A 14,582-nucleotide genomic window follows, 5' to 3' on the forward strand; every position below is an offset into this window, starting at 1 on the left:
CTTTAAGTGTGTAGTGCTATAAGTAACTCTCCAAGGAAACAATATTTAAAGGGCATATGCTTGCACTTTCACAATATATGAAGAACATCCTTGAACGTTTAGTTCCTGAATCCTTCACTGCATTGACCAGAACATCAGAAGTGTTTCCTCTTCTTGGTGTCTGTTCATCAGCTCTAGTTTCTTTTCTAGTTGTTGCCCTTCCATTTCCAGTGTTTGCTAGCTGGAATGTTTAATAGCAGCAAGATACTACCTGATGTAATTCGTTTATTTTTTCATAAATGCAATTTCTTTCTTATATCAGATCTCTTTGACGCAAAGAATAGAAAGGGTTCTCTGTCCAAATATGAATTTTTATTTTTGCATCAAATTACTACTACAGAGCAGTAGAATTTTGGATTGCAAACCAAAGTTTACATTGGTATGCACTATAGTAACCAGTTAAATTGTGCATGTTATCTGTTTTTCAGGGTTTTTTCATTTAGATAGTGATGGACAAATTTGCTGGTCATTTGCTATTTTTAGGCCTGTGATACTGCACTGGCTTTGTGTGCTCTAGAACCATCACTTTTAGCTCACTCTGAAGATGGCTGAGAAGTTTGTTTTAATCACTAGTCATTATTATCAATCACTAAGATGATTATATCAGCCTTTCTGCACAGTTTTTCATCAGAAGTCCAGTTTATTTCTCAACTCTGTGGGATGTCTTTCCTATTTTTCAAGCCAGAGAGCTGATTTCCTGCTCAGGAACATTCTTGAGCCTTGCCTGCAGGTGAATACGTAAATGGTGCCAATTTGTTCTGAATGATGACTTCTATATGGTTTCTCATTTCAACCTTTTAGCTACTATGGTTGCCCAAGCCATCATTATTTTATGCTACAGTTAACTCTGATAATCTTTTTTCTAACATTCACAGTTACTGTTTTATCCCTTTTGTATTCTTTTAGAAAAAAACTCAAAGATTACTTTCCTCTTCTTGTCATCACCCTCTCTTATCCTGTTTACTTGATGTTCCTTTTTTTGCCACATCAAACAAAATCTTGTTTCCTTTCCTGGGTTTGTTACTTCTTTTCAACATAGGGTCCCATTTCTCATTGGCTGTAAAGATTTTGTCTCCTACCTTTGCTTAGTCCATGAAGATTTAATTGCATATTATTTTTTTCAAACAAGTTTCTACTGCCTTCTTCTATGTTGTGCTTAGTTGTGTGGATTTTTAATAAGGAGCAATTTGTACCTCATTGTCTTCTCTCAATTACTTGTCAAAAATAGGATGACAGCAATTATCTGTGGATAGACTGTTGTATACTGACACTAATGCCTGTCACACTGAACTACCACTGTCTCATTTGTTTTACTCTCTCACCTCCCTTTTTCTATGTCTGCTTACTTTCTCTTGTTTTATGCTGAAATTATGTTGAAATTATAAGGTGTTTGGGACATGAACTACTCTTTACAAGTAGCATAGCTGATATAATTCAGGTCCTGATCCAAAGCACTACATAAATATTAACAATAAAGAGCAGTAGTTGGCTACTGAATTCTCTTTTTTTTCCTTCCACTCAGAAGGAGGAGACAGGACTGACATTTTTACTACTTCTTTAGGCTGAAGTGAAAGGTGAAATCTATTCCTGAAAAGGATAGTAACCTATTTTTACCTAGACGTAATGTGTTCTGGAGAATAAGTATATCAGCTATTACAACAGCTAAACAGATCTTTTTCAGAAGATAACCAGAAAATATTGGATTCCCATGTGTTTCACCCTTTATTTTAGTTCCTTTCATCCTTCTATTCTGTGATCTCTTCAGACTCCAGTAAAAACCTACCATGGTAAGTCACTTTCTTCAAAGTGACAGCAGTAGGAAGGCAGAGCCAAAATTACACATCTGCTCAAAGCAGATCACAGAAAATAATTTTATAGCATAGCACATCTTTAAAAGTAAATACCTATTATTAGCATGGTTGTCACATCAGAGGCTACTGAACATTGTGCTTCAGCAGCATACCTTGGATTTCAGTCTGGTTTGGATTGGTCCTGATGGGACGTTGGGTGCTGGTGGTCATTTAGAAAATTTGCCAGTATATGGAGTTACAGACATGTTGATTGTCAATTCTTTAGTTGCTTTAGAGCACAGAGCAATCTGATGCTTCCTGTGACAGTAACAGCAGTGGAAGGTTTTAAATGGGGCAGATGGGGATGAGACCCTGTTTCCTCAGCCTTTGAGGCGTTTTTTTCATCTCTGCATCATACCAATAAAATCTCAGTCAAGATCATTGTCCTGTTAGAGCTCCAAAAACAGTGGCAGCATTGCCATTCTGCCTCAAAAGGAGGTGGGGTGATCCAGCATTTTGCCAGATGAGTGCCATGTCCAGCCACTGTCCCTCTGTTGGGATATATTCAACCGGCCAATTGCTAAAACTTTTTAAAAATCTGCATCAACAGTATGAAGATTTTTTTGTCTTCCTGCTGTTTTTTTTTTCCTTTTTTTTATGCAAAGCAACTCTTTCATACTCAACCCTTTTATTATTCCAAAACCATTGTGCACCAGATTGTCTTTCTTTTGTAGCTTGTTATAGAGATTCAGATGATCAAATTATGGTGTTTTCTGTGTGTTTTTTTTCACACAATATAATTGTATGTAAACCAGAACTGAGAAAGAGTTGAAATTATTCAAATGATACTGAACAAAACTTGTAGGCACCAATGTAAGCTGACACATCACATATCCGGGTGCTCTGTGATCTAAAATGCTTTCATTTTAATCCTTTCTGCAGATATTTTGTGTATTTTCTCACTGGTGTTTCATGACATAAATAGGAGCATCTGCAGCCTAGTGTAAGGTTTTGAAAATCTGAAAGATCTCTGTGATTAACTTTTCTGCTTCATAGTAAACTAAAAAGCAGCATTCAATCTGAAATCAAGGGAAAGATTCCACTGAGGATTTGAGGACAGGCCCAGCAAAACAGTTTTAAGCACAATGGACCTCCTGCCTTCAAATAAAATTGAAGCTATTACAGTATTTCACAGAATGAGCTCTAGGGTAAAGAAAAGGCTTTAGCATCTAACTGCAAATATTTTTTTTTTTACTCCTTTTCAGGAAAGGGAAGAAATATATTTTCCTTAATGGCTTGAATTCATTTATTTCAAATTTAAAAAGTCTTTCTTGTTTTTGAGAGGACAAGATTCCTCTAAGAGACACCCATTTGTTATGAATACTTCCATGTGTTTGGATGGTCCTCGGATATGTAAATTAAGAACATTTGAAATTTAGAGATGTTGAGGTTCTTATGAAAACATGGTTGTGAAAGTCCCATTGACTTTTGGGAGAGACAGATTTAGTTAGTAAAGAATATTTATGCAGGTACTGACTTGATTTAATGTGCCAGCTGTGTGTGGCTTCAGCTCCTTGCTGTCATTCTTTAACGAAGGATAAGCAGACAGATGCTTTTCAGCTGACTCTCAAACAGAAAAGAGGTCGTGGATGCTGCTCTTCAAAAAATTTTAGAAGCCAATAAAGAGAATTGAGTGTGGTGACTTCGTTCATTCAGATGGCAGCTGTCCCACTGTTTCATCAATTTGAAGGATGTAAATTAACATTTTGAGATTATTCCCTGTGGAACAATCTAATAGAAACCAAGCAGAAGCATGTAAACATTGAACTGATTTAAAATGTAAATATTCCAAATAATGTGGTGATTTGTCAAACTAAAAGGATTACAGATAGCTGTCGAAAAATGATACTGGAAGCTAGAAACACCAAAAATAAAGGCATTCATTTTCTTTACCCTGCATGACAAAGGTAATAAACCCACATCGATAAAGTCAGGTAGGGAGTTTAAATTAACTTTCCTTATTGGCCATTTTCATTTCAAAAGGATATAAAACTGAGTAAGTATTAGATTGCTTCTATTGAATTGGATGAGATTCTGCTTTCATTTCATTTTTGTGTCAACTATGTTTATTTATTTTCCTCTCTTCATTATTTACGTACATTCACAAGGCTATATTTAAAATGATTTATGGTTTTTGATTTAGAGTGACAACAGTGAGATCCATCTCATACTGTGTTGTGCGTTCTTGCAGCTCTTAGCAAATGTAGTGTAATTTTTCTGGCCTGAGGCATGTTGTCAGAGGGTTACGTGTAGTGTACTAAAACAAGAGGGATTAGTGTATATTGCATAATTATAGGGCCACATTTTAGACACTCCTATTTCTGTATTTGTTTGAGCATCTCTAGCATCAGGGGCTGTAATTGTGAGCTGATTCATAACAAGCTGTGAGGTTCTAATTATCTAACATTTTTAACTGCAGCTTCCTTTCTGAATTCAATGGTGACTAGACTTTTCGTGGCCTGTTGCAATATTCATTAGTAGGTCTTGTGTATGTCCTTAACTTCCACAGAGGAGCTGACAGTGGAGTGAGTACCCTCAGGAAAGATGAGAGTTATGAAAAGGGAGTTTGGTGTCTGAATTCACTAAAGCTCTGTTGCTTTCAGTAAGATTTACGGTTTCTCTAATAATTTAAAAAAAAAAAAAAGGATGCATTAGGTGCAGTAAGAGATAGAAGTTTACAGTGCTATGGGGTTTTTTTCATGATTCAGCTCCTTGCTTTTCAAAGAGAGGCTCAAATTCCATTAGTGAGGGGTATGTTGGTGAAAGGGACTTATAAAAAGAGAGACAGTGATTTGTGACACATAGGGGAATGGACAAGGGGGATTGTTTATAAACTCAAAGAGAAGAGAGATTAGATGTTAGGAAGCAATTCTTTACTCGGAGGACAGTGAGGCATGGGAACAGATGGCGCAGAAAAGTTGTGGATGCCCCATCCTTAGGAGGCCAGCTGGATAGGCCCAGTGGGAGGTGTCCCTGCCATGGCAGAGGGGTTGGAACTAGATCATCTCCCTATCAATACAAACCATTGTATGACTCTATGACTCTTTGATTCTATGATACCTGCGCTTTGAGACAGCATAAATTGTTCTTTCTTAGGCTGGTTGCAAATTTTACTGTGTCAAGAAAAATATCCAGCATCATCTACTTGTGTAGGGTGTTGAGCTTGAACTTCAGCAGGAGCTGTTAAAACTATATGTTTGATAAAAGAAACAGAATGTGTAAAGGACTTCATTCCATTCCTATATTTTTTATCCCTATAAACTGAATCCTGTGCAACAAAGCCAGAGTGGGCATCAGTGGGTGTGACTGTGCTGTTGCATTAAGGTCAGTGACAATGGCCAGATTCCCTTTAGATATTAAATCTTTCACCAGATAAAATCCACGAATATTCATTAGTATATTACGGCCATACTGACTTGGGACCCTCTGGATAATTTAACACATGGATATACTTGTTATTGTTCAAGAAAAAGCTTTCTATAGCCTTTTTAACTGAGTGAAAGTTCAGAGTGCAGTGAAGTCCTAAGGGGCTGGTGGTTCTCTGAAATCTGACAGTTATTTTAAACACAAAATAGAAAAGTCAGAAGCAAAGTCACTGTATGACAAAGAGAATGGTTGCTTAGGGGAAAAAAGAGAAGAGAGCATTAGGAAAACAAACATATAGAGGCTATTTTTCTTCTTGCTGGTCTCTAAGGGACCAAACAAATCCTTGGAATCTTCACTGTAGTTCTTCCCTTCTGTTCCCTCTCCCCCCTTAAACAGCATTAATGGTCTTAATTATGTTTACTTGAATTTGATTGTGCTGTTGCTGTTTACTTTTGAGCCGGCTTCTAACTAAAAAAAAAAAAAAAAAAAAAAATTAGCCCTTTCTAACTTCTGTAACTTAGACTCCACACTTTGACCTTTTCTTTTTAAGATCATTTAGGAGTTCAGTGCTGCAAGAGCACACTGTGCTCCTGCAAATGGAACCACAGATTCCCAGAATGGTTTGGATTGGAAAGGAGCTTAAACATCATCTCATTCTAACCTTCCTGCCATGGGCAGGGACACCTTCCCTTAACAAATGTTTTTGCATGTGTTGCATACTGAAAAATTGCTGTTCCATTCTCTCCTTAAAAGTAGATTATTTTATCACTAACACTTGAGACAATGCATTTCTTCCACATGATTTAGAGTTTTCTGATTTATTTATACTTGTCTGGAGTACTTTGCATAGGAATTTCATATGGGTCTGGTAGAGGATTAAGATTTGGTTTTGCATTCTAGTATGAACTGTATTTCAGTAATTGACAGGCACCTGTATGAATTTGGAATTCAACATCAGACTGTTGCTTTTTTAAATTTTGACAAGAAGCAAAATGTTCAGTAAAAAATCTTTTATTTTCACTAGTTTCTGTCACTCTCCTTTCAGTAATGTAAGCATTGCTGCCTCACAAACAGTAGGCCTTAGGAACCTATTTCAGTGATGTTTATATTTCACATTTTTCTAATAAAATCCCTTAAGGTTTACAATGAAATTTGCACTTCTATGAGCAGCCATTGACTTAGGGAGAGAAAGAAAGGTGGGTACAGTAGATGTTTTCTCACATGGTTTTGGATGGGTTCTTAACTCAGTGCTATTAGAGGAATTGATTGTATTTAGATTTATTTAAATAAAAGCAATTTTGAATGAGTGACTGCTGAGAGATTAAAGCTGTCTCAAAGACCAGTGTTCCTGAAACTTTGCAGCTCTCTGTGCACGGAGCTGCGATGCTGTGTTGGTGCTTTCAGTTTTCTGCCTAGCTACACACTCATTAATCAGAAGTGCTCGCATTTTCTGCAAAACTGACATTTCCTTTCAAAACCGTGTGATTGCTAATTTGTGTGCTGTACTTCCATTAATCATCACAATGCCAGGTACTCCTTGGGAAGGTGCAATTTCTGTAAGCTCTCCCCTGTCTCCTCAGGTGAAGGAGGAGGAGCAGTCAGCCAACCACACGCTGATGATCCAGGAGACGCTGCAGCAGGCCTCGGTGGAGCTGGCGGAGCAGCATCACCTGGTGGTGTCCTCAGACGAGGTGGAGGGCATCGAGACAGTCACTGTCTACACCCAGGGTGGGGAGGCTTCAGAATTCATCGTCTATGTCCAGGAAGCTGTGCAGCCTGTGGAGGAGCAAACTGTGGAGGAATCAGTGCAGGAGCTCTAGAGAACAGCGCTCAAAGGAGATGATTTCTTGATTGGCCAAAGCCAGAGGTTTGGGGTTTTTTTTTTTTTGGTCCCAACCAAAAGCAAGAAAGCTGATGGATTTTCAGTTGATTTGTGAAGCGATCTAACTGGTTGGATTGTATCAGTAACTTAGACATACTATGTGCAAAACCTTCTCAGACTTTTTTGTTTCTAAAACAAGCTTTTAAGGAAAAAGTATTCTTCCCCTTCTTAGAAGATCTCTCACTTGATTCCTGTAAATTCACACAAATATTGTCTGTTCAAAGCTGTGGTATCCCATAATAAAAGCCATCTACAAAGATACCTAGAGTGTCTGGAAAAGCCCGTACATCCCATTTTATACATACTTCATATATTCTTGACTTGGCTGGAAGCAGTGTTGTTTTTCTGTGATTAAAAGGGCCTTCTAGCTCTGAGAACATGCCTGGAAAGTGTCTGCCGAGTTGTGGATCTCAAAGGCTTGAGTTTTAGTTAGAAACACACCACAGATGGACTGTAGTTTATACCTGTGAGATGATACTTTGAATTTGGGAGTTATTTAAAGCCATATGTGATAAAAAAGAGTATCAGTAGGATGACTGTTACTTAGCTATTTGAATAACGATAACTGTTTCTATCCCTCTGAATAAATACCTGTCTGGTATCAAAAGGTAAAACCGAAACTGTCAAATCAAGGAAATATTCTTTTGTTTTTAAGAAAAAAAAATATTCAAAAGATTTGTAAATGCTATAAGAGATATATGTTCATATGTTTTAAACAGACATGCCTGTAAATATGACCATGTGAAAAAGTTTGTACAAAGAAGCCTAAGTAAATATTGACAAGAATCAAGATATTCTTAATTATGCATGTATATAGTTCCAGATTTTTCTTCATGAATTGTTTCTGGTTTAATATTTTTAAATTTGAGCTATAAAAATTATTAATAAATAAAAAATTTGTCATGTTTTCTTTTAATGCTTTAATTCCTTAAGTGTTGGTTTCCCTTTCGTAGCTAATTAAAAGCTGCTGGTGTGCAGTGACTCTGACGAGTTATTCCTCCAGTTAGTAGTCTCTTATCAAGGAAGTACCACCATGAAATACAGGCAGACCTTTCTATGTGATTGAACTTACTTGTGGGTGTCCTGGGTAAAAAAGTGGAAAAAAGCTTTTGACTAAGTGGATGTAATGCAGTGAGTTGGTTTTCAGCATCTTCTGTGTCTGCTGGGTTTGCTTGATGCTCTTGACAAAATCAGAGTGCAAACCTGTTGTGGCAGTTTCTCCCTTTGCTGTGGCAATGGGGACTTTAAATTTGTTACTGGAAAAGAACTGAGAACTGCTTGACTTGGGTGGCAGCTTTGTTTCCTCTGGTTTCATCCTGAAAGTGCACCAGGAGCCCCAGGGATGTTAAGTTTGTAAGGTGGAGATCTTGTTGCCGTTTTGTCTCCCTGACTGGAGCTGGTCACAAATGTCAGGGTTGATTCTGTCTATGTTCAGTAAACTTGGCAAGTATGAGCCATGAAATGTTTAGTAACATTTGTAATATGATAGAAACTGATGCATCAAATGTATCAGTATGATTAATGTGCAGAAAAAATTGTGGTTTTGTAATAACTGGTTGAAATTCAGCGTTGATTTACAAGAGTGCTTTCTGTTAGCTAGAAGAGAAGAAGGCAGTCTCAAAAACTTAGAATTTATTGAAACAGCCCATTTGGAAGAGCCTCATGATCACATGTGGTAACATTGGTGAACTTAGTGTAAAACCTTTCTGAAAGCAGGATAGAAAAATATTTTTCTATGCATCACTGAAGATTTCTGAAGTGCATTGTTTCAGGTAGACTGAGTAATTCTGTCTGGAAGAGGTGTGGCTGTATTTGGACAAAGACTTTCATGGATTTGTTTTAATTTCAGTATCACAGCCATACATACCTATGTAATTTAGGGCTTGATATATAATTGATAAGTTATATCACATTTTCCTATACTAAATCATAAACACTTACGTGAATTTCTGCTTAATTTTTAAATTATTTTTTTAAAAGTACTTTTCAATTCAGGTCTTTTTTTTGTTTTCCAGCTCTCCCATGACCTAAACAGCATAAATTGTTGTTGCTTTTATTGGCGTGTTTTCCAACAAGATTACAGAAGTGACATTGACGCAATTCAGATTTTCAAAACATTTTAATATTTTTAATTCTTCTAAAGTTATAAATTTCTTAGTCCATACAGCATCTTAGCACTGCTGTATAGAATATGAACTACAACAATTTTAATAAAGGAAAATAATTTCACATTCCAATAAATTTTCTCACAACATAGACATGTGCTTTACAAATTAAAAAAAAAAACCACCCAAAACACTTGAAAAAACTTCTTGCATCTCAAGAATGAGCAGTCCTTTTAGCACTGTTAGTAGAGAGAGAAAGAAAGAAAGAAAGAAAGTAGCAAAAATCATACTGCAAGATATTCAATTGTTCAAATGATTTAAGATCCAAGTGGGCAGAAAATCTGGCGTGTGAGGGAATCTTTTGAAGCTGTGTTCCACTTGCATGATCAGAACTTGATTTTTGGCTTGAAATCTTCACTCCTGCCTGTGGAGGAGTCTGATCACAGAAGGTTCAGTGAAGTGTCAGTGGAAATGAGGAAAGTTTTACGTTTCTGTCGCTTTAGAAAATCTAACTCTTGGTATAAAAGCATACTGAATGTTTGAGACTGACCACTCAGAGAGAACTTCTTTCCTAAGGCCCTCCTAATCTTTTATGGATGTAGAATTATCAGCTCATCTTATGCCCTAAAAAACTGCAAGCCTGTCTTGTCTTGCCTTCATGTAGAGTTGTATTTATGGAAGAGCAGTGAGATGCAATTGAAGACTCTGCTACTAGTATTGAGTAAAAACAAGATTCATTTTTATTTTATAATTCTTTTGATCCATTAATAAGGATGACTGCTATAAGCACTCACAGAGCAGAGCTTTGCGAAACAGATGGTGTGCACAAAGTCAGAGTTTATGGATGGCTATATTTGGAGTTTATATGTGGTTGGATTTCTTTAAACCAGATTACAGTTTTTACTGTTTGTACGTACATTTGAGCTGTATCTGAAAGTTTGAACAGAGAGTCACATGAGCTTATTTGCAGATGACATCATTAACAGAAGTGTGGCTTTTTTGGGTAATGCTAATCCTGAAGTGAACTGCAGATGTTCTGGTTCCTTGTATGATACAATGACAGTGAGGCTGTTGAGTGGTGCTGCACGTGGTTTGACAGCTTCTCAATTTACATTTCCAGCTTTCCCATCATAGCGGACATCATTTCCATCAATAGCAGCACCACTCTGTTTGTCTTTTTTTCTCGACTGAAACAAGTGCAACCTTTAATCTGGGAAGAGTTTCATGTTCACTCAGTCACAGATGTATTTTGGCTCATCCTGAGGATCAGACTTGCTATTAGGACATGAATATGCAGTATTATATCCATCCCTGTTATAGTTCCACCAGGTAATTGGTTAAGGTGATCTTTCATGTGTTCTTGTTCTCAACTTGCCTGGATTGTGCTTTAAGTGATTAAAAACAGTGGCACACAGTTCAAAGGATGGTGCAAATTACAGATCTCTCATATCTGTTCTCCTGTTCTGTTCAAGTGATTGTATTCCCTACCCCATCAGCCTTCAAAATGGTTGAAGCAGAGAAAGAAACCATCATGTTTCTCTCTTGATAAATACTGATGGACAAAAATGCAGTGTTTGTGATTGATACCAGATCTGGACACTGTCTGGTAGAAATCCCATGTGCTCTGGGATGACCCTTCTGGAGCAGAGAGGTTGGACCAGGTGACCCAATGTGGTCTTTTCCAAGCTGACCCATTCTGGGATTCTCTGAAGTGCCCATATGTACCCTGATCAGCAATGCTTAAGGATTTCACCAGAGGGGAAGGAGCAGCCCTCAGTGTGAAACAATACCATGGAATAAAATTGTCAAGGAGAAAAAATGTTAGGTCAAATAACAGAATTAACATCCTGTTGGGAGGATCTGTTAGCTTAGAGGGTGGTACCTAAAGCTCATCTTGAATTGCTCTGGTTTTGCATGAGTAAAATACAGCCAGACATTAGGGATGAGCCCGGTGGGGAGAGCAGGGCAGCTGACCTCAAAGGTTTCTCTGACACCTCAGATTTCTGGGCATTTAATGACAGCAAAAGAACAAAGTGACAAAAGACCCTTTTTATATTCAGAACTACACCTAACAAGGATGCTTGTCAGAACTCACTGAAGGAATTGATGGGATGGGCATTGATGGGATGTTAAATAAGACCAAAATCATCACATTTCCTTATGTCACATAATCTTCATAAAAAGTTCAGTGCAAGGCTTGAAGTGAGTAGTATCTGCTTGTAAAGTAGAAAAACAAAATAAATGTCTCTGACAACACTATAAATGACCTTTTTATTCCCTATAAAAGTATTTTTACAGGCTTGTTTGCTAAAGGGGAATAAAGAGAGAAATCACAGTCAATATGTTGCACAGAGCTCTTCCTGGCTTTTGAAATGTTGCAAATTTTCCTGAAAAGTGGAAGTAACGATCAGCCCAGGTAAATTAAAAGGAATCAAGAAGTCTTTACTGTCTTGGAATGAAAACAAACAATGGGAATTTATAGAGCAAGCCTTGCTATGGGTTTTTCTTACAGTTCAAGGAATGTTATCTTCTGGAAAATAAGGGATCGTTTTGTGTTGTGCACCCAAATGAAACACACTGCAAGTGTGTTTTACAGGAACACATAAAGATATATGAGAATGAGACCACAGGAGCTCCGCATTGGTAATATTCTTTATGGGCAAGCAGTGAAATAAAGGATAAAATATCACAGTGGATTACAGACCCAGTCAATGTTTTTACACTTTGTTCTGGAAATGGTTCCCCTTTTTGATTAGCCTTTATAACATTTATTTTGCTACTGCCATTAGGAGTGAAAATACTTTCTGGGAGCTGAATGGGCCTCGGGTATTAAAAGTAAAGTACAGGATCTTTTAGGGATGGATAGCTTGTTCAAATGTTCAGATAGTATTAATCAAATTTTCCTTTCATCTAATGGTGACTGAATGAGAATTTGAATCCAAGATATGATAAAAAAAGGTCCAAATCAGAAAATCTCTATGCTTTTTGCATGCCTCTTGGTCAAGGGCCAATCAGTTTCTCCAGCAGAAACAACCACCCTTCACTTGCCACAGTTTGTCTAGAGAGTGACATTGTATTTAGAGTTTGGGTTTAGCTATTCAAGTTGCATTTTCAAACCTTAAATGAATTGCATGTGAAGCCTTGTCTGTTTAGAGTGTAGTCCTGCTCACGCAGAGATGATTTCTATTTCTGTTCAGGTGATTCCCATGTGTTGGATGTTGGCTTGAACTCCTGGGAGGTGCCACAGCACAAGAGCTTTTTTACTACCAGTTGTACTTACAAGTTCTCATGGCATAACTGTGCTTTTTTGTGAGGTCAGAACACGTGAAGCTACAAAAATTATTTACTGAAGTGCCAGAGAAATTATGTCTACTTTTCAACCTAGAAGTGCTCACCAGGACTGTGTGGTCCACAGGAGCTGCTCTCTCCATTTGCCAGCATTGACTCAATAGCTTTGTCAGCACAATGGGTGTGTTGGGTTTGCTTGGCCAGGTTAAATGGCAAGAGGGCAACACTTTGGCTTCTGTGAGAAGCTGCCAGAAACTTCTCCCTGTTATCTGACAGAGCCAGTGCCAGCCAGCTCCCAGACAGAGCCACCACTGGGCAAGGATGAGCCCAGCAATGATGGTTGTAACACTTCTGGCATAACATATTTAATAAGGGGAAAGAAAAGTTGCTGTGCAGAAGGAATTACAGGCAGAAAGAGTGAGAATATGTAAGAGAAACCTCTGCAGGCACCAAGGTCAGTGAAGGAGGGGGAGGAGGTGCTGAGATTCCCCTGGTGTAGCCCATGGTGAGGTAGCTGTGCCCCTGCAGCCCAGGGAGGTCGATGGAGTAGCAGAGATGCACCTGCAGCCCGTGGAGGAGACCCACACCAGGGAGATGCCCAAAGGAGTCTGTGACCCCAAGGGAAGCCCATTCGTAGAGGGCTTCTGGCAGGACCTGTGTTCCTGTGGAGAGAGGAGCCCAGGCTGGAGCACTTTTTGCAGAGCTGCAGCCCATGGGTGGGACTCAGGTTGTAGAAATCCATGGAGGACTTCCCCATGGGAGGGACCCTGTGCTGGAGCTGAGCTGGAGGAGGAAGCAGCAGCAGAGACAAAACAACCTGTGATCAACTAGCCTCACCCCCCATTCCCCATCTCTGCACCCTGAGGGGGAGGAGGTGTAGCCCAGCAAGGAGGGAGACATGAGGGCAAAGGCATTTTGGTTTACTTCTCATGACCCTTAGTAATAAGTTCAATTAATTTCCCCAAGTCTGGTCTGTTTTACCTGTGGCGGTAAGTGGTAAGTGATCTCTCCCGGATGGTGTTTCAACTCAGTGACCCTCTTGTTCCATTTTCTCTCCCTTGTCCACATAGGAGGGGTAGTGACAGAAGAGCTTTGGGGGGCACTTGGTGTCCAGCCACGGTCAAACCAGAACAAGAGGTCATGTAAAAGCCTCCTAATAGACCCAAAGAGAACTGGAACATTAACTTGATCCCTTACACTTCCCTTGAAGCATGTTGGGGAGTTTCACCTGAGCCTTCTGCTCACAGAGGGCTTGGGCAAGCTCAAGGAGACAGCTGGTCATGAGCATTTTGGGGATTTCACTGATGTCAATCAATATGATATTTATGGCTTTGGAAAAGAGCATTATGGTGACAGTATAAAACTCCTTTACACTGGTATGGCTAATGCTAGGACTATCCTGATTCTATGTTTTCATTTTGTACTACTTGACTATATTTATTTAGAACAAATTCTTTTCCCACTTGCCTAAGTAGATTATTTTTTTCTGGCAAAAGGTCTTTGCTAATATAATGCATCTGCATTAGAAATTTGGCCTGTTGTAGTTCCCTCTCTGTCTCTTAAGGTGTGTTTAAACTGAAACATGGACAAAGCTGTAGATGATGTTCTAAGTCACACTCATGCTTTAATTTTCTTGGGTAAAAATGAAAAAAAAAATAACCAAACCAACAAGCTGACAGAAAATTCAGACTTCTATGTAATTTAGCAGAAAATAAAGGGACTGCCAAAATGATTGTGTTACAGTTTTTGAAGATTACTCTAATGATATTTTTATTTTACTTTATTTGAAGCTGCACCAGAATTTCCAGCTTTCTATGTGATGCTCTTTACTACAGAGCCTCTCCACAGCCATGTCTGAAGTGAGGAAAACAAGAGGAGCAAGTAAACCTTAGACTTTTGTGTAAACTTCCTGTTACTTTTGAGTGAATCCAATATTTCTTTAGTCTCACTTAAAACAGGGAATCAGCATAGAATGCATTCCATGGTATTTTAAACAAAGGAGGATGGAGGATGCACTATGAGTAAAGCTTATTACAGGTTTGAGGTTTTGTA

General features: G+C 38.4%; 1 protein-coding gene across 1 annotated transcript in view; it reads left to right on the top strand.

The window, feature by feature from the left end:
• ZFAT (zinc finger and AT-hook domain containing) overlaps window positions 1–8,005 on the top strand; it is a 76,719-nt gene extending 68,714 nt beyond the window's left edge. The window contains exon 16 of the mRNA XM_066175578.1: window positions 6,836–8,005. Coding sequence (XP_066031675.1) covers window positions 6,836–7,075 — 240 coding nt within the window. The 3' untranslated portion in view covers window positions 7,076–8,005. The remainder of the gene's footprint in view (window positions 1–6,835) is intronic.
• Window positions 8,006–14,582: the final 6,577 nt, after the last annotated feature.

Source organism: Chamaea fasciata, unplaced genomic scaffold, assembly GCF_029207755.1.
Source record: "Chamaea fasciata isolate MVZ Bird 193981 ecotype frontalis unplaced genomic scaffold, bChaFas1.0.hap1 SCAF_1, whole genome shotgun sequence".
Lineage (NCBI taxonomy): Eukaryota > Metazoa > Chordata > Aves > Passeriformes > Sylviidae > Chamaea > Chamaea fasciata.